The sequence below is a fragment of the Hippocampus zosterae genome, chromosome 5 (assembly GCF_025434085.1).
Source record: "Hippocampus zosterae strain Florida chromosome 5, ASM2543408v3, whole genome shotgun sequence".
Lineage (NCBI taxonomy): Eukaryota > Metazoa > Chordata > Actinopteri > Syngnathiformes > Syngnathidae > Hippocampus > Hippocampus zosterae.
In genome coordinates this window covers 6,438,347-6,466,023 of record NC_067455.1, presented here as the reverse complement: position 1 = coordinate 6,466,023, position 27,677 = coordinate 6,438,347, and the positions used below count along the sequence as shown (strand labels likewise).

Sequence of the window (27,677 nt, the reverse complement as noted above, 5' to 3'; positions counted from 1 at the left end):
TCGCTGGAAAGGTCACGAGAGCAAGCCTCAGAACTCCAACAATCACCAGAACAATTTCAAGACCGACCTCAAGAATAAGGATGCCGACAACTAAAACAATCCCAGAATATTTCCAGGAAAAATGCCAAGTGCTGTAACGAGAATAAGACTAACACCAAGAATAAGAACAATCGTCAGAACAAAAGCAATCCCAATCCCAAGCACAAGACAAATCCCCAAAACAAGAGCGTTTCCCGAATATGATACTAAGAACAACAAACAAAGAATAATTGTAAATTGCCAACCTCGATGACACAAAAGATGATCTTGGGAAGAGGAGCAATCCTAATCTTGTTTTTCCATGTTGCTGATGGGGATGTTTTGTGTCATGGCAGGTTCAAGTTGACTCAGATCGCAGTCGACACGTCTGCGGGTCCCAACAGGAACTTCACAGTCATCTTCTTGGGTTCGGAGGACGGCCGAGTTCTGAAGGTTCTCACCAGCACCGATGGAAACAATCAGACGCTCAGCACCACTCTTCTGGAGGACATCAGCGTCTACAACGATAACAGGTAACAATCGAAACATTCTTCTTGGCTGTGCTTATTTTCTTGCGTGTCTTAACATTGATTTTTCAAAGCTTCGATTCATCATTATTTTCCTCTCATATAAGTTGATTTATTTTTTTTTAGCTAAAATATTGAAGTCTGAAGTGGTACCTCTACTTACGAAATTAATTGGTTCTGGAAAAAATGTCCTAACTAGAAAATGTTTTAAATAGAGACGTGTTTTCCATGTAAATGCCCTAATCCGTTCCAAGACCCCCCAGAATTCAGACATAAATGTTTTGTAAAGCATAAAAATGCATCAAAATATGTAACAAATATGTGTTCCAATTTGATTATTTCACAATAAATGAGAATGGTGCATCATGTAAAAAAAAAAAAAAAGAATAAAGAATAAAAGTGATGGTCATTTAACTTTTAACTGCATCTTCGTTTCTTGCTTGTTTTTAAACTCTTCTTAAAATGTGTTCTTTTTGACATAGCTTTTTCTTCTCGTACCTTCTTTTCAGCTCAGACTTTCCATAGCTCTGCTTTGCTTTTCCTTAACTTTTTTTTCTGATTGCAGCCTTTTCTTACCTTAGTTTCTTTTTAAATTAGGTTCTTCTGAATTTTTTTTCCCCCTTACTTTGCCTTCTTTCACGCCGTAGCTTTTTTTGTCTTTACTTTCTTAGGCTTCCTAGCTTGGATTCTTTTTAGCCTTTTCTTAGCTTAGCTTCTTCACAAGACTTCTTCATAAGAGGGAGCCTTATTTTAGATTAGGCTCCGCTTATGCTGGCTTTTTATTACCTATTTTTTTAGCTTCTGTTTGACGTACCCTTTTCTTAAGGCCGCTTCTTCTTAACCTTTTCTTAGCTTCACTTATCCCAAAGTTTGTTTCTTCCTAGCAAAGCATGGGTTTACTTTTGTTTAGCTTTGCCTTAGCCACTCCTACTACTTTTCATTCTTTTGCTCACTCGAGTTACTTTAGTAACCTGTGATTTTTTTTTTCCTTCAACATCATAGCTGAAAAGATAGACGCCACCTTTCAGAATGTCGTTTTTCATTTACCATCGTCTACTTTCTGTTACGTTGGCGCACGTATGTGCGTGTGTGCATTTTTAACCCGCTCCCTCCATTAAAATGTAATGCTTTGCATCAGCACACCACTTGAAGCCGTTTATTTCCCGACGACGCCACGTGAAAGTTTGTTCAGACTCCTTGCCGTGTCAACTTCCAGATGCAACGTGAGAGGGGAGGCGCGTCGGGTCTTGGCAATGGAGCTCGATCGAGACCACCACGCCCTCTTCGTGGCCTTCTCCGGGTGCGTCATCCGCGTACCGCTCAGCCGCTGCGACGACTACAGCGATTGCAAGACGTGAGTGGCATCCCGCCCGTGCTCCTGATACTGTAGCCAATCGGAAGCGGGAAAAGAATCATGAGTGGAAAAGACAAAATAACAACAATGGTGAATGGTTCAATGTTCAATCAAACATGTCGCTTTAACTCCTCGCTATGCCTTAAATGGGTCGGGTTCTTGACACCGGTGAGGTCATACAACTGACACAACCCCGAACTGTAGCAACTCAGAAGCTGAAAGAAAGCCATCGCTGGAAACGACCCAGTAACAGCAATGATGTGGCCTAAAATGGAGAAGATTCCTTGACAACCGCCAACAATAATGCATCTCTGGAATACTTTTTTTGTAGCGTTGAAGTCAAACACAATTCCTTGTGTTTGACTACTTTCAAGTCTGATAAGGAAGCAATTCAATGCTATCAGATGTTGACTCTTTGTTTTTGTTTCTGTTTGCTCCTTCCACGTTCTCAGCGTCATTTTCTATTTTCGGGGAGGAATGTTCAACTCGGTTCGACTCAGTCACGGCCTCCGAGCCCCCTGTTTATCTCCCCCCCCCTCATCGTCGTTTTCTATTTTCGGGGAGGAATGTTCAACTCAGTCACCCCCTCCGAGCCCCCGTTTATCCCCCCCCCTTTGAGTATGTAAAGCGAGAGGAAGGATTGCTCCTCCTTCGGGGAATTGATAAAGTCCCATTGCATGCAAACGTCTCGGCAGCACTCACACTTTCACTGCCAGATTGGATCCAGCTGATTGACCAGGAGCCAGTGTTGGAGGATATTTGGGGGGGAAGGAGGAGGGGGGGGGGGGTTAAATGCAAGTCGGGGGGGGACTAAAGGGGTGTTTTTGGATGGGATTTGGGGCGGAGGGGTAAAATGCATGGAAGCGATTCCTACTTAAGCTCTGCAAGCGCTGGCTGTAGAGCTGAGACACGCGTCATTTGCTCCTTAAATGTGCATTGAGAATGCCGGATCACCACTCGTATTACTCAGTCTTGCGCATACCATATATGGGCAAATCAATATATAGTAAATACACTGGCCCTCATTGACCACAGGGGATAAGTTCCACTGCCATCAGTCATAGGTGAAAAATCTGTGATTTAAATGCAGTTCAAGTTAACAAAAAACACTTAAACTTAGACACACGTTCAAACAAACCAAATAGCTTCATTTTGTTAGCTTAATGCTAATATGATGTGAAATGCCATAGACGGGCTAGTAGGATTTGGCAAATATGCTACGGGAGTTATCAACTTTCAACAACTGCTACTTCAATGCACACGGAGCAGCAAAGCATACATTCATCACCATACTTTTGCTTTCTTCGCATTTTAATTGTGGACCTTTTTTGCCTTTTCTTGTTGCTCTTAATATATGTTGCATTTCTTCCAGGAGACCTCAGTGTTACCTGGAAAGTTCTAGCACAATGTAATACTCCACGAAAGGCACGCAACGCTAAAATCAGACTTGCCTGTATACTATAAAATCCGATCGACGATGACTTGAAAATATACATATGCCATCACGGAGCCGCAAAGGACAAGCCATGATATCGCAGGGGGAACACCGAAGACACTAATACTTCAAAATGGTCGTCTCTCCTGCCTTGCAGACGCTGCCTGTCCTCACGGGACCCTTACTGCGTGTGGCTGAAGACCGGAAAGTGTGTCGCCACCACACCCGGAATCAAGTAAGTCTCTACAATGTGTTGATGCCGTTAGGATGTCGCAGTGACATCATCAAAAACAAGACGCGGTTAGCAGACAGCTGATAAAGGCGGGACTAACTGTTGAGTGACAGTCAAGGACTTGCTGTGCGTTTGCTGCGAGCGGCTGAATTTTCCACTCCGCACTGTGAGCTTCATTTCGTTGGAAGGCCCCTTTAGTGATGGAAAGAGACGACATTCTGACATAACATTCCCGAGCGGCTCGCTGAGGTTTTTCATTTACGGGCCGCCGTCCAATGAGCGAACAGTCAGGGGTGTTGTAGAACCGTGCTAGATCCTCCGCTCCGCATTCCACAATCCAGAGCAAAAATGCAGACCAAGTGATTTAGATTTCGACACGTCTTTTGTGCTCTATTATTGTTTAATACGCATGGATGTGGAATGAGCATCGGCAATTCAAATCCAAAGCATAAGAACTGCGAGGCAGACGTCCTAACCACTTGCGCACCATACTGCAGGGATGGATGGATGGATGGATGGATGGATGGATGGATGGATTCCATTTGCTTAGTTGCATAAGGAAACTTGTTTTCATATTGTTCCGGAGGTGACATGATATGCCGTATATTGCAAATGTCCAATCCAATCCAATTTAACATGTGGCATCATGGGACATTGGACACAGGTGTCATATTGTCGCTGACAGCTTGTGACTTGAGTGACAGCGCAAAGTCGGAGTCAGCTTTCCTGAGAAGAGGCGCTCATATTTACCATGCAAGCTTGATGACATCTTCTATAATTCTATTTCACCTCTTCTTTTTCTACTCTATATTTTTGTGACAAAGATGTCACACCGAGGCTAGAATCTCAAATTCTTCATTTTTTTTGTGGAGGTAAGGTGTGTGGGGGGGATAGGGGGGGTGGTTGTGATTTCAAGTCGAGACTGTGACGAAAAATCTTCTTTGTCGTGTTCCGCACACGCTGTTCTCATTCACAGTACATAGCTTTAAAAAAAGTTTTGTCCAGAAACTTTTACCTTGTAGCAGCACAAGCCACAGCAGGAAGTCTCAACAAAAAAATGACAGCGCGTTCTGGTGTCGTGCCTCTGTCTTCATTGCCTACCTGGCAGTCTCAGCAGGCAAACATCATCAGCGTTGTTACTCATGAGGAGGAGAAAGTAGAAATACAATTTTACCCGTCGCCTTAATGACGGCATCACATGACATCATACGCGGTTTATTTTGATGTCACATCATGACGAGTTTATATTAGGACGAGCAATCATATGAATGGTAGCGAATGACATGATTCCGTGTGGTCAGAAGTCATGACACAAACGATGCTACATCAGAGCGACGGAATCGGATGAAATGTGATATTAGGTGAGCTCATGCGACACAAATGAGACCGAAGACGGCAAATATGACACGCGTGGCGTGACGCGCGCGAGATCGCAAGATAACAGGTGACGTCGGCGGTATAATGTGACACGGATATTATTGGTGGCATCACGTGTCGGATGCGGACATCACATATGGCTTCATTTAAGCATCTTTGAGTCCAAACTAAAGCACATTGGATTTATTATAGCGTCACACGACTTACACGCATATGACATAAGGGACATGTGACAGGTGGCATTATGAAAGACAGCTGACGCGTGACATACTGTAGGTGGTCCCTTGCGGCACAGATGCCACATGACGCATCACATGCGATTTGGGTGCACGGGCATGGTATCATGTGACATGGGTGGCACCATCTAACTCAGGTGACATGTGGCATCGTTTAAGCATCTTTGAGCAGTGACACAGCAGACTTGAGCGGCACCATGTGACCTCCGACATCATGTGACACATGTGACATATGACATAGGTGGCATCATATCACGTGTGAAATGTTAGTTGCTGACGCAAATGTTTTTTTTTTTTTGTGTGTCCACCCAGAAGCGCCTTTGAGCAGGATGTGGAGAACGCCGCTCCTCTCCATCCGAACGCCTGTCACGGTGAGTCCCCACCGCGTTGTCTTCTCACAACATAAACAAAAGGCTAATGGAATCTACCGTCGCCAGTACTGTATTGTCTCTCGGCTAGCTAGTTAGCACGTACTTGTCGACTGCTGTAGGCTGCGCCGACGTTGATCTCCTCATTGAATCCTGAAGATTGTCTTTTTAATTGCGTGAAGCTGACAGACTATCAGTTTGTCGTCAGTCGGCCGTGAAGAACGTTCCAGACGAGATGCTAATTATTCCGTCCAGTGCTCGCACACGTTAAAAAAACAAATAAATAAATTGATAAATAAATAACGTTTACAACATCGGCGTCTTCTGGCAGCTGAAAGGAAAAACAAACGTCAGTCATGTCAGGTTCGACACGAGATAGCTGCTCACCCCCTCCAAACACACACATTAGCATGAAGCATTAGCATGTTGCAATCGTGTCGGGAGAATGCCGAACAATTTTATTCCGACCGCTCCTGTGATACCCCTCTAGGAAGTGCTTTTAATCTTCCCCGGTATGGTGAGGCGTTTCTCGGATGCCGTTTTTATCGCTCGTTTGCCTAACGCAGACAACAACAACAAAGGCGACAACAAAGATATCCCATTGGAGATGAATCACAGTCGAGCCTGGGAATCCTTGACGGGAAAACAAATTCCAAACGTTTTCTTTGTTTTCCATCTTCAGATATCCTGGCGACCACTCGCAAGCATAACACACCTCTGGACTCGTCTTACGGTCAGTTCACAAATTCCCCCCCCCCCCACCCCCATGTTCTCTCCACAAATGACCACTTGCTCGTCCGTACTTCTGAATGCCGCCTGGAAGCTTCCGGAATCTTTCATTCAGGCTGTTCGGTGACAGCTTAAACATGGCGGCCTTTGTCTTTAATGGTCTTTATCCCCGAGGACTGCCATCGCTGTCATGTCTCATTTGGCTCACCAGTGCCTGTGGCGTGCTGGGAATGAAGTATCGGGACACGGCCGAGCTGGCCGTTGCTCCGATACAACCCAGGAGGCCCTGAAGGAAAAAATTGTTCACGTTTGTCACGGCCTGTCTTGGCAGACCCACACTGTGGGCATCCATTTTGTATCTCTTGACTGACCGCCAACAAGACTGAATGGTTGCTAACACCACTGACCTCCATAACACGACTGACTCACTGAGCACTAGCGTAGCTAACTGCTAACAAGACTGACTGACCACGAAAATGACTGGTCGACAGCTGTTTGAAACACTTCTGATACCCAATTTGAATGAATATCAAGTTTTATAAAGGATCGTCGGAGATAGGCACTCAGAAATAATGACAAGACACTTCTGGCTACCAACAATAGGCACTTTATTGGTCCCACACAGAAATGATAACACAGTTCCAACAAGTTGTATAAAGCTAAAGAACTCTTACCGTGTGCCAGTAGGGTGGAGAGCCAACACCCTCAGCAGAGTGAGCTTCAATACGAGCTAGGCGTTCGTACGGTAACCCATAGCGGACTCTGCTGAAGTAGCATTGCTCCCATCCTTTTATCCTCTAAAGTGTGTGCATCGGGAGGGGTGAGTGGCCATTCTCATCCCTTCTTACGCCACACTGTTTGTTGTGTAACCAAGTGGCACGGACTTGTAATCATTTACTTGCAATTATTCCAAAGCAGGTTCAATCTCACTTATCTCACTTGTGATCATTTAAAAGCATTCCAAAGGGTTTATCTTATTTGTAATCATTTACTTGCAATTATTCCAAAGCAGGTTCAAGAGTTTACCTCTGAGAAGATATACATTGGTTAAAGAAAACATCACAAAATATCTTAATATACCAACAGCTAACACAATTGACTGCACACACGACTGACCGCTAGCACAACTGACTGAAGACTAGCACTACTTGACTGACCAACAAACATCTAACCGCTAATACAACCGACCGCTAAGACCACTGACTAACCACTAACTGACTGACTGAGCGTGAACACGATTGACCGCTAAGGAAACTGACGACTAACGCGACTGTCCAATAACACGACTGATGGCTAGCATGACGGACCTCTAATACAACTGACTAACCACTAAACACCACTGCCTTGAGCATTAACCGGATTGACAGACCGCTAAGACTGCCCGTCAACACAGCTGACTGACCACGAACGCGGCTTGACTGCTAATACCTAAGTGCTAATATGGCCGACCGACGACTGACAAGACCGACTGTAAACGAACGTGATTGACCAAAGACCACTGAATGACTGACTAAATGACCACTGACACACTAACCAACAACATAACTGACCACCAACACAATTGACTAACCACGAATACAACCCAGGATGTGTTTGGAATGACCCCATATCCACTACATGGGCCCCTCATACAAGCAGTGAGTTTACCATTTTGTAGTGCCGTTCCTAATGTGTAGTCAGCCTAAGTTGTCCCGAATGTTTGTGTTCTCGATGTCTATTGCAACAAAATATTGCCTACCAGACTTCCATAACTTCACTTCCTTGGGGGCGAAGTTAGCACTATGCTGGCGACCCTTAGGATGCAGCTCAGTGGTTGATACCCGCCGGATGCACTCTCACGCTTGTCGCTCTTTTGTCTGCTAAAATATTTATCACACTAACAAAGCTGATGGATCGCACGAAGCCGCCACTCGCCTAAGCCCCGGACGCCATTTTTCTTCCACTTCCTGCCATCTCAACAATGGTTGCCCGCAGGGAGAAAGGCGGACGATAAACACCCACCGGCATATCCAATCAGATTATCCTCCATCTTTTGCGTCGTTGCCATAGAAACAAAAACCTTCACAATAAATCAAAGAGAGAGCACAGATGGTGACGTGGCAGGACGCCGTCATCTGGCACTCCACCAGGAAGATGACAAACTGAGGGTTTTTTTTCCTCCCTTTAAGGGCCATTTAGCACGCTGCTAACAGGAGGGCGCTAATGACGCTATCAAGCATACACTGTGTCAGCGGGACAATATGTCTGCCAATTGACAAACATTCCGCGTGCCATCGTTTAACATCCTTTCAGAATTCTAATGCAACTGACCGCTAATGTGACAGACCGCTTACGCAACTGATAGCTAACACGACTGACTAGATCAGCTGACCACCATCGTAACTGATAGCTACCATGACAGACCCCTAGCGCAACTCGCGCGATTGACTGCGAACATCACAATCCCCCAACGCAACTGACCACTCACACGATTAACACAATCGACTGCACAACAAACATTCTACACGTTGTTTAGCTTCCTGTCAGTTAGCGACATCGCTAACGTGAGCCTGCCCACGCCTGTGTCACCATACATTTTTTTAAAAATCATCATGTCAATCATCTATCATTGATTGATTGACAGATGAGTGTACACGTTTCACAACGAGGCGTGCACTTGAGCAATTTTCCTTCCGAATCCGGAAGTTGATTGACCAGTCACTAATCAAACACTGTGTTGCCCCTCCCCCTCCTCTCCCTTCCTCCGCTGCGACCACAGGGAAGGCCATCCCCACAAGCGCCGGCCCATCCAATCATATGGAGGCAGGTGACCCTGAAAGAGGTCCAGGTCCGGAGGGCCCTCCCTACGAGGGGGAGCTAGGGTCACCTGACTCGGAGCCAATCATTGTGGAGATGGAGGGTAAGGGGAAGGGGCTTGTGTCTTTTGTGCACTGCAACCTCTTAGGGATTTGCGCTGCTTGGGTCCCATATGCCTGACTAACACAAGTGACTGACGAATGCAATTAAACACACCAGTGATCGCTAACAGCGCTGACTAACTCAATTCATCGTCACACAACAGACCGCTAACACAAGTGATCACTATCACAATTGACTGCAAACAATGCCGGACCAACATAACTAACTGACAGCACGACTGATTAACGCAAGTAAATAACTAAACCGACGGCGAACATGACTAACACAACCAGCAAGAGAGACCCGATCAGAAGTCTCCTAGCTAGCAGTGTGAACACCAATGTCGAGAGTGTACCCTCCCGAACATTAGCTTGCGAGCCAATGCCAGCAGCACAAACTAGAACAACACACTCCATACAGCACAAGTTGTCTCCTTGGTGGATGGAGGTCATAAGAACAGCTTTTGGAGGCTTTAGCAGGGTAGATGGAAGTTAAGGAAGTGGTTTTCCTCGCCACCTGTCTCACCTTCTTGCTGGCGTGTGCTGTCCGAGCGGCGTAAATCCTCGCTAAGGGCATCAAGAGATGCAACACATACAATGAGAAAAAGAAATAGGACGACATTAAGAAGACTTTGCACACACAGACACACACACTGTGCTGTGGTTATTAACACTGAGGTCATTATTTTTTATTTTTATTATGAAATCAGTGTTTATTTGTACTTATCAAAACCATGGCAAACAACTATCCTGAGAAATGTTGTTGTACGGGATAGACTGAAAGGCCTGCAGAAAAGTTGGACATTTGCTCCCAGCAGATGGCCTCCGACAAACAAATACTTGAAGAATATTTCATTTTATCTATAAATATTTATCAGTTTAGCGGGTCATAACGTGCTCCTCACAGAAGCGCTGACTCCAGTCTTTAATATGCAAATGTCCATATGGACCGGATTCCTGTTAGATGTGAAAAAAAAAACTTGACCAATCAGCAGTGACGGAACTAGGTCACACCGCCAAAACAAAGATTAAATAAAATGCGAAGATTGAGTTTTTTTTTTTTCACAAGCCAGCATGCTTTGACATTGAGTTAACACTGCAGCTGATTTGATGTCTCTGCGGTATGTGACCACGATGCATCGTCAACAAAAGGATCTCAAACACTACACACAAGACGGGGTTTTTTTGTTTTTTGTTTTTTTTTTGACAACAGCGACTGACTGGGCCCACAGTGATTGTATCCCCCCCCAACCCCCGCTACCAATGTCCCACCTTCTGTGGTCTTCCCTGCCTGACCCGCTTGCTTCCTCATAACGTCTATCCCAAATCCCCCACTGAAATTGAGCCCCCAACAGCCCCCCCCCCCCCCCCCCCCCCGGCCGGCCACCTTCTTTAAATCTGCAGTCAACATGTTGAAATCATGCAAAGTGACTTCCGTGTGTACTGTGGCGAAGCAAAAGAAACTTCCTTGGTGGCATCATATTCCCATTCGAGCCGCTAGGAAGTTTGCTCCGGAAGCACACTGCTTTGCGGCCGTGTGCATGCAAAGGAGAGCATGCATGAGATGTCAGTGCTCTCCATTTAAAGGTGCAAAGCACAACATGCGGCACGTTCTGTTTGAGGTTGCTGACTCGGCAGTGGAGGCGGCACCATCTCCCTGATTTGTGGTGAGCGGTGAGCTTACGACGAACACTACTGACCGCCAACACAATCGCTAACATAAATCACTGACAGCCGAAACAGCCGAATGCTAACACGACGAACACTACTGACCGCCAACACAATCGCTAACATAAGTGACTGACAACCGAAACAGCCGAATGCTAACACGAAGAACACTACTGACCGCCAACACAATCGCTAACATAAGTGACTGACAACCGAAACAGCCGAATGCTAACACGAAGAACACTACTGACCGCCAACACAATCGCTAACATAAGTGACTGACAACCGAAACAGCCGAATGCTAACACGACGAACACTACTGACCGCCAACACAATCGCTAACATAAGTGACTGACAACCGAAACAGCCGAATGCTAACACGACGAACGCGACTGACAGGAAGCATGGCTAGCGCAACGGACTGTCAATAAAACTGACCGCCAAACCCACCGATTGCTAACCTCGCTGACTATTAACACCGCTGACTAATGCAACTGACCGCTCACATAACTGACCACTAGCCCGATTGACAGCTAACACAACTGACTAACGAGTCTGACTGCTAACACCACTGACTTATGCGTCTGACCCCCTACGCAACTGACTGATAATGCGACTGACTGCTAACACCACTGACTAACACGACCTAGCACGAACAGTACTAATACGACAGATTGCTATCATGACCGATTAATGCAACTGACTTGCTAACACAGCAAACCTCGAACACGACCGATAACGGGACCAACTGCCGACACAATTAGTATGACTGACCATTAACACCGCCTACAACAACTGACCGCCAAAACAGCCAACGCCTAACATGGCTCACTGCTAACACCACTATCACAACTGACTGCGAACACGACTGACTGCGAACACGACTGATCGCTTACGCAATAGACCAACACGGCTGACCCCCTAACCCAGCAGACCATGAACATGACTGACGGCTAACACAACTAACTAACGTGACCGACCACCGGCGCAACTCACCGCTAACACGACTGACTGCTAGCACGACCCAGGCAACGCAACTGACCGATGCCATGACTACCTAACGCTAAACAGCAGCCAGTCAGACCCCAGCATTTACGTTAGATTTATCAATGTCTTTACATCGACCTCGAAGTGCTTTTATATTTAAAAATTAGATATTGGATGAGCTCATTGATTATCTCCTGAAATCCCCTCCACCTGAATTCAGTTTTTGCATGTGGAAACTTAAACTTCTCTTCTGCCAGAGACGTGTGTGTGCGTGTGTGTGCGTGCGTGTGGAATAGAAAGGTTTAGATTTGCTGTTCGAGCGGCACAGCGGCGTTGCGCCGCGATTGCATGTGCGCATAAACAAAGCCTGAGGCGGCGCTGCTGTCAGGATGAAGAAGTCATTACGGAACAATTACACGCCCTCTTGAGCTCACATTCACTCCCACTAATTACTGAACTCTTTTGACTTTATTAAAAGAGCAGCTCTTGACTAGAAATTCAACTTTTTTTTTTTTGTTGCTGGAATTCACACAACAGTCCCGCCTCACAATGCGAATGTTGTGATACTTATTTAGCGCTCACAGGGGCATGTGAGTCCATTTCCTGTCGGGGAGTGTTGGATTGCAGTCCTAACAAGCTACTGTCAGATTTTCTTTTTCTTTTTTTTCTTCTTCTTTTGGGGAATCCATCTTTTATTTGTTGATACTCCAGCCTTTGTTACTCGCTATTTGCTGCTCAGGCCAAAAGCAATTGAAGCATTACATTAGCGCCCTCTGGTGGAATATTGGCGTTGTTAGGCCTAATTCATCCAGAGATGAGATTTTCTCTTTTTTGGGTGGTTCACTTCATGCAAATTCAAAAGTGAAAGTATGTGTCTGCTTCCCTCCCGATGCATCTACTCATCATTACAATTTGCCTGCATTCCCTTAACATTTATTCTTGTGCGTTTACGCCAATAGCTGAGTTGAACGACCATTTGTGTAAAGTATCAGCGTGCGTATTGGTTTGCCCGTGTATGACGTTACGTCAGTCTGAATAACACGCATGCTAGCTTACGCTATTGTCTCACATGAAGGTGGTTTGTTTGTGTTGAATATTTGAAAGACTGAATATTCATTCATTCATTCATTCATTCATCTTCCGAGCCGCTTGATCCTCACTCGGGTCGCGGGGGGTGCTGGAGCCTATCCCAGCTGTCTTCGGGCAGTAGGCGGGAGATACCCTGAATCGGTTGCCAGCCAATCGCAGGGCACACAGAAACAAACAACCATTCGCACTCACACTCACACCTTGGGACAATTTAGAGTGTTCAATCAGCCTGCCACGCATGTTTTTGGAATGTGGGAGGAAACCGGAGCACCCGGAGAAAACCCACGCAGGCCCGGGGAGAACATGCAAACTCCACACAGGGAGGCCGGAGCTGGAATCGAACCCGGTACCTCTGCACTGTGAAGCCGACGTACTAACCACTGGACTACCGGGCCACTGAAAGACTGAATAGAGTTGTTCAAATAACATGGCTTCGCGATTCTGTATGTGCGAGAAGCATGGTGTTTGTGATCCTCTCATTTTTGAGGGCTCTGCTGCCCATTTTGTCGCATCGTTCAGCAATGATGAACCTTTCGGGGAGGCATCGATTATTTGCGGGTGAGGATAGAGAATGTTCAGTGGGAGGGGCTCATTCCAAAGAGAGGCTCGGTCCCCTCTGAGCCTCTGCTTAGTTCTTGGTACCGCTAATAATATTTGGTCCGTAGACCTGAGGCAGGTGTGTAGGGGCGGTGGAGCGAGGCCATTTCAAGATTTGACAAACAAATAATAGGATCTTAAAAAGAACTCCAAAATGGATAGGGAGCCAGTGAAGTGATGCCAGAGTCGGAGTTATGTCGAGAGGCGAGCAGCAGCATTCTGGACCAACTGGAGAGGCTTAATGGAGGATTGGCTGACTCCAAAGTATTCAGATTTTTAAGATTAAGGAGTCAACAATGAGTTAACGATTCCCACTGCAGCCGTTGTCAATCATTCCACCCGTTGTCAAGTCCCGCCACACTTTGTGCTTTTTCCGCACAACCGGTGCCGTCTTCTCAAGGACATGGAGTCACCGAGCGTGAGGAAAACCTCCCTGACTTACTGTTATTGTTTTTTTTTTTTTTTTCACTCAGTTGATGGAAAGCAGAGAGACGAGCGCCGCGTCTGTTTTCATTTCAAGTGATTGTTGTTTGTCCTCCCACGACACGGGGAGGACGTGTGCTGATACTTGATACTCGCATCTTCAAAACATTTTCTCAAGTGACGTCCCATCAATCACATCTTGCTCTCCGCTCCCCCCCCCCCTCCCTCCCTCTTCAACATAAACACGCATTCATTCACGCATACGTAGATGCATGCCGACACACCGCGCGTGCCGACTTGAAACGCATACCGTATCTCTGAAGCGGCCGAATTCCTGGGATGATCACAAGCGCCTCGGTGTCAATTTGTCACTGTCTAATGGATGGCTGAAAAGATGACATTTGAATGTGCTTCTGTGGTCATTTGACTAATTAATTCATGGAACTCATCCAGGAACTGCGTGCGCTCAAACGATAGACCGAGGAAGAGACCAAGGAGGACAAAAAAAAAAAAAAAAAGAACGACTGATGCGGTTTGCTTGGATGTTGCTCTTCCTCGCGCTGTCTTTATCTGTCAGCAGACGTCTGACACTTTGAGGCCTGCAAAGCCTCCTGGGAGTCGACGTCGTTGTCTGCCACGGTTGCCATGACGACCACTTTCTCCTCTCACACACACACACTCGCATACGCGTTACAAACGAGTCGCACACTTTTGTCTGCGCACTTGTGAAAAATAATCTTGAGTCTGCTCCTAATTTCCTCACCGCCGCCACGCCTTGCTCACGATTTGAGCGAAAATATTGGGACACGGCTCTGAATCATTCGCACACGTTCACGTTTTTGTCAGCGGCGGATTTTTAATTTGCCCTTGAAGAGATTTTTGTCAATTCAAGATTACGCCCAAACGCCCCCCCCCCCCCCCCCCGTCGTGCATGCGAGCGATCTCGTCAGTGTTCATTTCATGCCCTCCCAAAAAAAAGATGAAAGTTGAGCTCCGCTGCGTATTGTTCATTATTGATCAGCGAGCGTGATGAGTCATCATCTTAACGATCATTATCCCGTTATGATCATTCACATCATTTGGACTTCATCATTTTCACTCCTCGGTAAAGATTTTAGCCGCAGTTCTGTTGCTTTGGACCACGCGCAGGCACGCGCGGGGGCATATGCTAATGAGACAAACACACACACACACTCACTAATGTGTCATGTTGGCTTTTGGGGGCGTCGGCGTAGAGGGGAGACGTGACACCCCAGATGGTCGGCAGTGTGGACCAAGGTCGTTTAAAGCATTACACACACACACTCACACACACACACGCACACACACAAACGCGCACACGCACGTACACAACACACACTATCAATTAAGTCCATATTGAGTCTTTTGAGTGGCGGCCATTTTCTGTGTTGCTGGGGCTTAAAGGTGGGGAAACACGAATGATTGACAGCTGCTGATGGCTCAATTGTCCTTCCCTCACAATCCTTTTTCCCTCCATGAGGTTTTTTTTTTTTTTTTTAATCAAGAGCATGAATTCTCATGTATTGCTCTAGTTATGGATGAAAATGACTCAAAAGCGCAGCATGGCAGTGTAAAGTGTCCTTGGGTGTCTTGAAAGGCGCTTATAAATAAAATGTATTATTATTATTATTATTATTATTATTATTATTATTAGTTAGCATGTCTGCCTCAAAGATGAGAGGTGATGGGTTCCAATCTGGGCTGCTTTTTTTTTTTTGGTTTACCTGAACGAGAATCCCATGTTGCATTGTGCCAAAGCTGGAATCCTGGTGAGAGATTAGTTGTTTTTTTTTTTGGGGGGGGGGTGACTCTAAATCCTGACTGTGGCGAAAGGAAGCCACATGCTGAACTCGTAATATGTCATACATTAGTTGTCATGACGACTCCTATTATTTCTTCTCCTTCCGTATCTTCTTCCGATCCTTTTTCTTGTTCATCCATTTCTTCTACTTTCTTTTGACGGTTGGAAAATCTTGGCGCATCACTGCCACCTGCTGGCCAACTGCCAGAAGAAAGTTAAAACGATGCGGGAATGATGATTTGGGCTGTTAAACTCCATTAAATTTGTACAAGACGCACCTTTGTTAGTCGCATGACGAGCCAAACTTTAAAAAAAAAAAGATTTTTTGACTATGAGTCCACAAAACATACGGTGTTATGTTTTGATTTTTTTTTTTAAATAAGAGTTGGTTTGTCTTTTTTTTTTATTCCCTTAAAGAGAATAATTTTTAAACATTTTACTTTAAATGATCTTGTTGGTTTTTGGTCCCAATAAAAACCTTGCAAATGAGAACGAATAAATGATTTTGTGTCGTTTTCAGGCGTGCGCCGTCCTTCCGAAGCGGACAAGAGCAACCACAGCGTCCACTACACGCTGCTGATCGCGTGCGTCCTGGTGGCCTTTGTGCTGGGCGCCTTCCTCTCGGGTTTTCTGGTATCCTGCTACTGCAACCGGACGGGGCACAAGACCCGCAAGCTCTCCAAGGACCCTGAGGTCCAGATCCCTCACGCGCTGTCCCTGCGCAGCTTGGCCAAGCTCAATGGCCTCCTGGAGGGCGGCGCCGGCAAGGAGGACAAGCTGGAGGCATCTTCCCCGAAGATCTACAGCTCCTTGTTCTCCAAGGAGGCCCCCAGGAGGAGCGCCCACCATGCCATGTCAATGGGGGACCTGGTGCTGCCACACCACCACCACCTGCGCTCGTCCTCGGAACTCTCTGGACTGCCCACGCCAGACTCTACGCCCGAGCTGCCCATCAAGAGCATGAAGGCCTTCCGAAACCAGTGGGAGAAGAACCACAACTGCAACAACGCGTCGCGGCCGCCGTCGGCCCACGTGTTCCCCTACGGGGCGTCGCGCCATCCCGATGAGCGCAAAGTCCACAACGCCGAGCGCCTCCTGCCGCAACACCCGGGCTACGCCCACAAGGTGATGGAAGTCACCTCATTGGACGAGCTACTCAAGCACATCCACGAGGGGGGCGGCGCCAAGACGCCGCAGCTCATCAGCCCGTCGGGGGGGCATCACACTGGCGGCGCGGCAGCGGCGGCGGGGCACCTGGCCTACGCCGGCCGCGTCCAGCCTCACATTCCCGAGACGGAGTCGGCGCCTTACTACAGCTCGTCCACGCTGCCCCGCGACAGCCTCACCCGCCGCATGGACGTCCCCCCGGACCCGCCGCCGCCCGCGCCGCACACGTCCACGCTGGAGCGCCGCCAGTCCTCGTCCCAGAGGCACTCCTTAATGGGTGCCGGCGGCGGCGGCGGGGCGGCGCTCCCTCGCCATCACAGCTTCAGCCAACGTATGGGAGTCGCCCACCAGCCGCCGCCCCTCTTGGCGCGCATGAACTCCACAGGAAGCTGCGACGGCCACTTTCCCCTCCTGCCGCCCGGGTACTTGGCACGCTACAACGCCGCCCAGCAGGAAGGCCCCCTCAGGGGCGGCGGAGGGATGCGAAGGGGGCCCCCCCTAAAATCCGACGCCCCGCCCAAGCCGCTCTTTATTCCCGCCTCCTCGCCCGTCAGCCCGCACGCCAATTTCAACTACTGACGGCATTTCAGACACGGACCGGCGCCTCAAGTCGACGTGGGGAATTATCTTTGTACCATATTGGTATTGTTCTCTTCTACGTGACGCACTACATTGACCTTGCAACGCAACGCAGCGCAGAACAGCTGATGGCGTCCTCAAAGTGCAACCGCAACAACTTCAGCCACTCCTGAGTCAAAAACTGAATCGCTAATCACAACCTAACTATGTCAACAACTACACCAACCACGACATGAATACTGTAGTCACGTCAGCTGCGTGAACGACTACGACTGCATTCACGACTCCAGTCCGCAAGAGCAATGATTACATTGTCTCCGCAACAACTACATCAGTGACGACATTGCATCACTCACCGCATATCTACGTGAACAATTACAGGAACGGGCGACATCAACCACGACGTTAACAACAACAACAACAGCGACTTGGGTGACCACGTCATCAACAGTATTTCTTCAATGACCACAACTATGTGGAGTCAACTCATCAAAAACAATTAGATCAATGTCGACATCAACAACTACAACAACAATAACAGCTACACCAACAAACACTTTAATAACGACCGAACATCACACGTATACCGGTTACACTGTCAACAACTAAAACAATAACCGCATCGACTTCAACAATAACTATCTCAACGGATTATCTTATCACGACATCAACAATAACTACATCAATGACGACAATGTCAACGCAAACACTATCTGAAGAACAACTGCATTCATACCAAACTGCATCGGTGTGTACATCTACACCTATTTGAACAACTACATCAACAACTACATGGACTACGGCGGCTGCATCAACATTAACAGCAAGACCAGTGACTTCTTGAATAACCACTACATCAATAACTACATTAATAACCAATACACATTGTCTACACAACCATACCAATGGCGACGTTAGCAATTTGCGTCAACAACAAAAAGAATGACATCAAAGTGTAAAGTGCACCGACGACTTCTACAATCACTACATACCAGCTAAACAGACGTCAACAATGACAACTACATCGATCGTATCGATAACTACTAGTGACTCCTTTTGTAACGCCATCAAACAACTACATTGACGACATCAACAGCTACATTGCCCACAATAACTACCGCATTAGCGAATACGCAGCAATTGCATTGACGGCGACGCGAAGGTTGCACCGAGTTGCGGTAAAGACTTGAAGCGACGTGAAGCGCTGCAACGCTTGGTTCTCGTTTTCTTTGCGATGTCGTTGTTGCTAACAGAATGTGTTTCTATTATGCATGTGTGCGTGTGTGTGCGAGCGTGCGTGCGTGCGTGCACTGTATACTGTATGTGTGTGTAGAGCCACATACAGTATATGCAATCTGCAGTATATATAAATATAGATATATATATATACATATGTGTGTGTCAAGTTGTGATGACATTAGCAAGAAAGTAACTTTTGTCTTTGCCTTATTATACTCAAAAACCATGAAACTCCCCAAACGCCACCCCTAATCCCCTCAAAAAGAAAAAAAAAAAAGAAAAATTCTCCAAAAACTAAAAAGCCCTCAAAACCGACCAACAAATACATTTGAGGCTTATTCCTAAAATGTTCCTGAAATGACATCACAGCATCCTGACTTCATTGTCATTTGGCTGCGCAAAAAAAAAATGCCAATTTTATTATTGTGTTTCCTTTTTTTGCATTATTCGTTTTTATGGGGGGGCGGTGCAGTGGCACCAGTCTGCTGACGCCGACAACTCGCTGTTGTCTTTTTTTTTTTTGTTGCTCTTGTTTTTCCCTGGGAAGAAATTTTGATTGTTGCTGACATGGACATTTCTCCAGGGGGAACATTTTGGACCGCCAGAGGCCGACATTCCCAAAACAAACTACGACAATAGCGAGAGCTGCACTTCTTATCGACACACTTTGAGGTTAATGCTTGTAAATAAAAACATACTGACTACACAGATGTACGTACGTGCGTGCCTTATTTCATACTCATGGCAGCACGGATTGGTAGTGGTTGGTCAATCTGCCTCACAGTCAAGAGGTTCTGGGTTACTCAGTCTTAGGTATACCTAAACAGGCTCTAATTCTCACATGACAAATTGTCAGTCTGTGTGTCCAGCCCATTCTTGAGGGTCCTCAAACCACCCCTAAAGTGAATCCAAGCACCCCCAAAATTTTAGACCTCTTTAGAATTAATTTTTACCACCATATTCTTATTTAGCACGCAAGGCAACTGTTTAAACCATGCAGTAATGGGTTGCGATGTAATATTTTAACACAAATACAACCCTCTTTTCCTAAAAATGGGTTGATCCACCCCACTTCTGTTTCTGGGCGACAAATATAATTTGCACAGAGCTATAGCTTCCAGTCATATGGATTTTGAAGCAAATACAGTATTTTCAACAAACCTTCGCCAATTATCTAATGACCGATATCTAACATTACCTAGACCAGAAAATGCAGCAAATTTATTTCCTACTACCACTCGGTTATCATTATCATTCCCAGGTTTAATTTTTGCTGCATTTAACCAAAGGGCACTGTTCAGGTTGAAAGAGCTTGAAGTTAGCGGACGTTATTTTTCAAACTGAAACGTTCCAGGTGGTCAAACAGTAACAAGGTCCTTTTTTGAATTGGAATGAGAGAACCATACTTTTGGCATGCCCACGTGTTGGTATTAAAGCCAAGGTGCTACTGACAAGCTAACCGGATGTTCACGATCATTTAAATTCCTTTAACCAATTTTTTTGTGTGCCCGCGGTGGCTTGTCAATAGAGAGCGCTGGCTAGGTTGTTGCTTGCCTACCCAGCCGAGTTGTAATGAAAGCGGGGTAAAAAATAATGACAATTTAATGCTATAACACATGTTAAAATATAAGTATAAATTTTTTAGATGAGCAGAATAATTAGTGCACAATATATTGATGAGTAAAATGGATTTGTTTATGTGGCCTTTGACAGGAACTAACCACATCCAAGATGGCCGTCACATCTCTGTGAAGGCTTCTACGATGTTTGATTTAGTTTTCATAATTCAACTCAGTGATGTCACTACCCTAACGGAGCCTCGATGTAGGTAAGTGCTTACTGAAGAAAAACTTGAATGGGACCTCACACGCGCAACAACTAAGACGTGTTTGTTTTACCTGACCAATTGTACGAGTAATTGGCCTATGTTGGAAGTGAATGTGCACGTTTGTGTGTTGTGACTTGGCTGGCTGCCACGACATCACGGCTTTCCCAAACACACACAGGAAGACGCATGAAAGACAAGATAATAAATTACGTACACTTTGTCGTGTTAAAAGTGAAAAAAGAGAAGTAATATAAAAACAACTAATATAGTCCAGTTTTATATTCGTTTTTACTTTCCCGGTGGATCGTGTACCAATTTTCATTATCTATCGGCGTCATCTAAAGCCCTCTAAGCACTTTTGCTTTTTCAATATATTTGTTTTTGTTATTGTTCGTGTTTATTTTTCTCCATTGTTCAGTTTGAAAGTGTTCTTTATGATTGATTGTTGGATGTGTAGTGACATCTTGTGGTCGTGTACGTATAATGCAGGAAGTCCCCTCAGAGACCAGGGACACTTCAGTGACGTGTAACGTCTACAAAGAAAAAAAAATTGACTGCTTAAAAATGTTTTTTTTAATAATGCAACAAAGATTAAACGAATAGTTTTTTGAGGAAGTCACCATTTAAAAATATTTGAATTGATATTTGTGAAGAAAATTTATTTTTTATGAAATTTGGAAGAAAACGGTTACAAGAAAAAAATGTTTTTCGATATAAAGTATTTTTTTCATTAAGTCAACATTTTCAAGAAAAACATGTTTTTGTCTTTCAGTAAAACCTTTTTCAAGAACTTAATGACAAAAACTTAAATAAAAAACATAACCTTGACAAAAAGTCACACTCTTATAGGACTAAAATCACAACTTAAATTGTTAAAAGTTGTTCACCTGTGAGAAATAAGTCCTTTTTTAAGCGGAAGCATGTCATTGCAGCGGTCTTCGTGGCTCAGTAGCATTTCATTGGCTGAAAAAGATGCTGCAGTACTTAATCTACGCCGCCAGAGGGAGACACAGTACACCACTCACATGGTGCTCGAACTCTTAACTTCGGGAGAAACCCAGACGTATATGTGTCATGTATTAATTTCTCCTACAAATATTACTCAACTGTATTTATAGAGCACTTTCAAACAGCCATTGCTACATACAAAGTGCTGTACATGGAGCAATTTAACATTTACAATAAACAGTAAAACAAATCCGTACTAAAGACGGTAGAAAGCACTGAACAGTAAAACCAAGAACAAATCTAAGTCACACTGAGTCGAATGCCAAAGAATACAAGTGAGTTTTTGAGGAGGGTTTTGAAGATTGGCAGCGAGGAGGCTTGCCGAATGTTCAGTGGGAGGTCATTCCAGAGAGAGGGACCAGCAACAGAAAAGGCTCGATCCCCTCTGAGCCTCAGTTTAGTTCTTGGTACATCTAATAATGTCTGGTCCGCAGACCTCAGGCGCCGGGCCGGGCATCATTATATATTGTATTAAATACTATATGCGTATGCGTGCTTTGCCCTAACTGTGTGTAATTAGTAACTGATCTTGTCTATTGCCCCCAAAAAATCGGACATGTCAAATACAAATAAAATACATGTCAAAGACAAATTGAAGTGTATTTGATAGCTAAGTCACCCCAAAAACCATCAAAATACGTTTTTAAAACATCCATTTAGACACATCCAAGATGCATTAGTGGCCATTAAAAGACTGTTGAAGTGTCTTTGACGTCAAAGACACCCTACGTAAAAATCAAAATACATAAACACATCAGGCACCTTAAAGACAAATGGAAGACATGTTAATGAAAAATCAGACATGTCAAAAACTGTTTGAGGTGTTATTAATGGCAAAGACGTCCATTAGGATGTCATGCTATGCTGTGCTTGGATGTCACTCTATGGAGCTGATTCTGCCTACATTGAAAACAAATAAAAGCTACAGACTAATTGATGTGTCTCAGAAACATCAGAAAAACAAATAAGAAAAAATCAAAAAGAAAAATAAATGACAAATCAAAAACACATCAGCTCTCATGTTATGTTGCACTCGGGTGTCACTATGCAGTGGATCCTGCCAGCATCAAAAACATCTACGAGACATCAGAAACAATCAAATTAAACAGCAAAGCAACGATTATTTGAGTTGTCTGAGATGTCAAGGACACCTCAAGCACAAATCCAAAATCCCTCAAAGTTGTCAAAGATCCATATTTGAACAACATATGATTTTAGAATGTCAAGTTGCACAAAAATGTGACTCTAGAGAGCAAAAAATAAATAAATAAAAGACAAAAAATTCTGTTCAATGACTAGTTGAATTATCTGATGTCAAAACCCACCTAGAAAACAACTCAAAACACCACAAAGACAAAAACACTTAAGGATGTCAACCTCTCGTGCCAGGATGTTCCCATTTATGTAACTGATTCTGTCAATATCAGACACCTTTGACATCCAAAAACACTTCAGACACCCAAATAACAAATCTGAGACACATTGAGCCTGCCTCAAAGAAAAATAAGAACGATTTGAATTGTCTGATTTGGAAAACCGCCTCAAACACAAATCAGAAGCACCTTGAAGAAACATCAAAGAAAAACACAACTATCTCACAGATGTCACCCTGTAGCTGATTCTGCCGATATCAAAAACATCTCAAATACCGATCCAAAACACAAAGAGCAAAAGTAATGCCAAATCATGCACACTTCAAAGACTAGGTGTCTTCGAGTCATCCATTTATGTAGCCGATTCTAATCAAAGACAATTCATTTGAAAGAAAAACGCGCAAGTGATTTTACGTGCACGTTCGCAAGGGCCGCACCCCTCCCTCATTGACTTGCGCCATATCACCTTGCCGGAGGATCGCCATGGCAACAAGTTGCTCATAGCGACGGGGTACCGCTCCATCGCCGCCAGACAACCGGCGAGCGCGGCGGCGCGCAAAGACACTCGTGCACGCGCCAGGGTGAGGTCCGCACGCAAAGACACTCAGACGTGTTGGCGGCAGTGGCGGGCGTCCAGCTCACGCGGACTCAAGAATCGAACCGGCGGAGGCGGCGGCGGCATGATGGCGGACTGACGTGACATCAACAAACAACAAAACAATAACCGGAGCAGGAGCAGGTCAGTGACACTCACACTTGACTCTTAATGTGAGAATGATGAGCACAATGAATGATATTTTATATATACATGTTTAGATAGATAGATAGATTGTAATGATTATTGTTTTAATTGATCATCGGCAACATTTAATCAAGAGCACTTGGTGCACACCTTATGCATTTTGGATCGTTTTGATTATATTATATGTACACACACACACACACACACACACACATACCCCGCAAACCCTTGTGAGGGTAAGAAAATTGATGGATTTTAGATTTTGAAATTATAGTTATATTATATTTTTAATAAAATAAAAAATTGTAATTGTATTTTCAGCATTTTTTTTTACATCTCAAATTCAATGTGAATTTTATTGTTTGGCCATTACGTTGTTCTTATTTTCTATTTAAATGTTTTTATCCCTTATGGATATTCTTCAGTGCTTTAAGTGGGCCGGTAGCAGCGATATCACTGTACCGTCTTTTGTTCAATTACTCTCTTGCACTTTGTGATACCCACACGACTCTGTCAATCATTCAGGTACCCCGCCCCCCAAACCCCCCAAAATATGGATTAAAAAAAAAAATTATGTGTCCAGTAACAGTTTATTTGGCGTGTGCGCCGTCATTTAGACAACAAGGAACGTAACACGCCGCTAACGCAACGACTAACTTCAAAGTAAAATCTTATCAAATAATCAATTGACGCCAATCCAACGTCCTCAGTGAACTTTTATTTTGAAGTTGGCGCGTGTGGTGGAAGGCCGGCTAAGGCGATTTGTACCGTCGACATTTTGGTTTACCGTATCGCAAATTTAGTACATAGTTGCTCCCAACACCGCCTATCTGAAATCATATTCAATCGCTGATTTGAGATGCGAAGAAACTACAAACGAATTACGCCGTCATTTTATGAGGCGGCACAAGTCTCCGTCGCAAACGGGAGAGTAAACATTGACACTTAGCGATGAGCACGCGATGTGAGGTGCATTCAAATCCAGTCGGACACTACAATGGTTTACAGATATTTGTGTGTATTAGTTTAGTTTCTATCCTCGATCATATATCTATTGATTAACTCATTCAATTAAAGTTTTGTAGTTACCCACTACCCACTTTACTTGGCAACGGTCAAATGAATTTGTTGAGTTGACCGGTGGTTCATTTGGAGTCTCAGTTCCATGTACTGCTTCAGGCCTGGGACACCAGTTCATCACTTAGCTAAGATTCCAGTGGGTGATCTAAAGCTGTTTTGGTTTACCCAGCCGCTAAGGTATCCCATAGGGAGAAGAAAGCAGATTTTTCTGTTTTTTTTTTTTTTAAATATTGTCCGTCAGCATTTTTAGCTTTTACATTTATGACCTGCATGTACAGTTGATTGATTTGTCTGCTTCGCAGGCGTCTGGCTGCCACCCTCCACAACCCCCGTGTTCCGTGCGTGGTTACCGAGTGCCGGCCACAGCGCTGGAGCCGCGACGCTCCAGCATGGACGTGCCCAGGATGGCCGAGGGCCTCTTCAGCAGCACGCTGTCGTCGTCGGGCGGCGGACAACACGCGGCGTCCTACCTGACGCTGGAGCAGAAGGCGGCCTTCATCTTCGTGCTGCTGCTCTTCATCTTCCTGGCGCTCCTCATCGTGCGCTGCTTCCGCATCCTGCTGGACCCCTACCGCAGCATGCCCTCATCCAACTGGACTGACCACACCGAGAAGGACACCTTCGACTATCGCATCGTCTAAGCCGGGGCGTTCTCAAATTTTCGGGGTCCAGGGGCGAAATTCTTCCAAATCCCAACTACACCCGACTATCATGTATGGCCCGAAAAGCCAGGAAATTTACCGTAAGTAATGAATCAGTTTATCACGGGGGATATGTTCCAGAATCACCCGCAGTAGATAAAAATCCACAATATATGAAGACCATATTTTAAAAAACAAACAAACAAAAACATTTTTTAGAAACTTTTACCCTCTCCCACATGCTTTAAACACACATAATGTCGATCTACTGTTGATTTTTTAAAAATTGTTATGGTACGATTAAATATATTTTTATTTCATGGGGGGGGGAAAGGGGCAGTGTGATGAGAATATATTTTTGAGGGGAGGTTTGGAATAAAATTAATTGTACGAGTCAAAGTCTAATGAGACGTGATTTTACAGGAATTCTGTCAGATTTTTACGATATGTAAAAAGTCGCAATTTGGAATGAGGTCGCAGATTGGTAAAAAAAAATCGTAATCATTCTGGATTTAAGTCTGATTTTGTCAGGATTCAATGTTAAAATCGTAAGAAAATACAGTCAGATTTTTGGGGATACAAATTTGTAATCTTATGAGGTTTAAATCAGATTTGAACAGGATAATAAGTGACACTTTTGCGTTAAGCAATACAAAAAGAGATTAAAATAGAATTTTAAAAAAAGTTTAATTCATTCAGATTTTATCAAGATTAAAAAAATATCTTAATTTTACAAAAGCAGAGTCATATAAAACGATGCTATGATTTTAACATGAATTTCAAAAAAATACAACTTTTTATTCATAGTATCGCCCCTTTTAAGCTGGGAAAGTCACCTTCATTCTCACAAAAACAGTTTTTTGTTTGTTTGTTTTTACAACATGTAGGCAACCTTGATGACTGATTTATGCGGAATGTCACGATCGTGTCAGAACTTTTACGTGCTTTGACCCCATCTGGTGACATCTTGGTACCAGGGAACTATGTAGAAGTAAGAGGAGGCGCTTCATTTAGTCAGGCCATAGCCTTGTCCCATACAAAAAGTCCTTTGCCCCCATCCATTGGCTTTCAGGGTGAGCATGAATGACTTGTGGGTTTTCACGTTTCGCAGCAGGTCTCAACTCGCGAGGGTTCACGTTTTAAATATTTACAAGACATCATTTATTGGAAAAATATTGAGCCCCCTTTAAATTACGGCTTTCGGACCCCCGGTTTGAGAACCACTGATCTAAACTTCTAGGATTGTGTGGCGGCTCTGTCGCCTTGAAAATGGCTTCCCCCCAACACCACCGGGCCCCTGAGAGGACCCCCTACCCCACCAACACCCCCTTCCTCCTTTCTCGTCATCCATTCGTGGACTACCTCGTACCGCCATCTTGTGTGTGGACGTCTCAACAGGGTCAAACAGAGTTTACATGCCAGCGTCTTTGCTAGATTTAGACAATCAGTGTTGTTTTGCCCACCCGCGTAGTTGACCTCCTCCAAGGCTTCCTGCCTTCTTCTTCTTCTTCTTCTTCTTCTTCTTCTTCTTCTTGGAGCGCTCCCTTTAACGTAAACCCTTTGAACATTGGCGTTGGCCACGTCGGACCCAAAGAGTGCTGTACCGTGTGCCTCCACATGTTGTCCCGTGTGGTTTTCGTCACGTGACGTCCGTGTTCCTCAAGCAGGGTCACTGCCGGCACTTGGTAGGGGGACGGCGGCGGCCGCGGCGTCTCCGTCCTCCCACCAAAGCCTTCGCCAACCGTCGCCATGGCTTTTCGCCATCTGTGCGCCTTACAGCAGAGGTGGGGGAATCGAGTCGCATGACTTGAGTCGAGTCGGATTCAAGTCACCGATTTTCAGGACTTCAGACGATGATACGATGATGATGTAGAATCAACCTGACTTTGATTTCTTGAGTCTTGACTTCACTTTGACTCAATTTGTTATTTTGCTTTGGAAAAAAAAAGTTTTGTTTTGTGAGGGAGCTCTGAGATCTGACAAAATGGACAGAATGCCATCTCAAAGGTACGAGACAACAACTCCAGCAGCTAACTTTATCTTTCACTATAAAGGCTAGACTATGTGAGCTCACAGTTTAGCTCACCAATAGCCAAAGATGGGGGGGGGGGGGGGCTGAGTCATGTGACTTGACTCGAGTCAGACTTAAGCCGCCAATTCTTAGGACTTTTGTCATTGATTGACTAAAACGTAGACGATAGACTTGACTGGACAAGTATTGCCTGTTTACATTTGAAAGACAGCGCACCATTTGGCAGTGA

The 27,677-nt window shown here is 44.9% G+C and overlaps 2 protein-coding genes across 4 annotated transcripts in view; both read left to right on the top strand.

Moving 5' to 3' along the window:
- Positions 1–19,450, top strand: part of sema6e (sema domain, transmembrane domain (TM), and cytoplasmic domain, (semaphorin) 6E) — a 103,223-nt gene extending 83,773 nt beyond the window's left edge. For 2 of the 3 annotated variants that reach the window (XM_052066467.1, XM_052066468.1), the window contains exons 15-21: positions 375–551; positions 1,762–1,899; positions 3,492–3,569; positions 5,492–5,550; positions 6,230–6,280; positions 9,035–9,175; positions 16,280–19,450. In XM_052066467.1, the coding sequence (XP_051922427.1) occupies positions 375–551; positions 1,762–1,899; positions 3,492–3,569; positions 5,492–5,550; positions 6,230–6,280; positions 9,035–9,175; positions 16,280–17,505 (1,870 nt within the window). In that variant the 3' untranslated portion in view covers positions 17,506–19,450. The remainder of the gene's footprint in view (positions 1–374; positions 552–1,761; positions 1,900–3,491; positions 3,570–5,491; positions 5,551–6,229; positions 6,281–9,034; positions 9,176–16,279) is intronic. The other variant, XM_052066469.1, reaches the window with a different exon arrangement.
- Positions 19,451–25,164: 5,714 nt separating this feature from the next.
- Positions 25,165–26,066, top strand: LOC127601343 (cortexin-3). The gene has a single exon (XM_052066513.1). It carries the CDS (start codon positions 25,165–25,167, stop codon positions 25,414–25,416), a length of 252 nt encoding a protein of 83 aa, XP_051922473.1. The 3' UTR covers positions 25,417–26,066.
- The last annotated feature ends 1,611 nt before the right edge of the window (positions 26,067–27,677 follow it).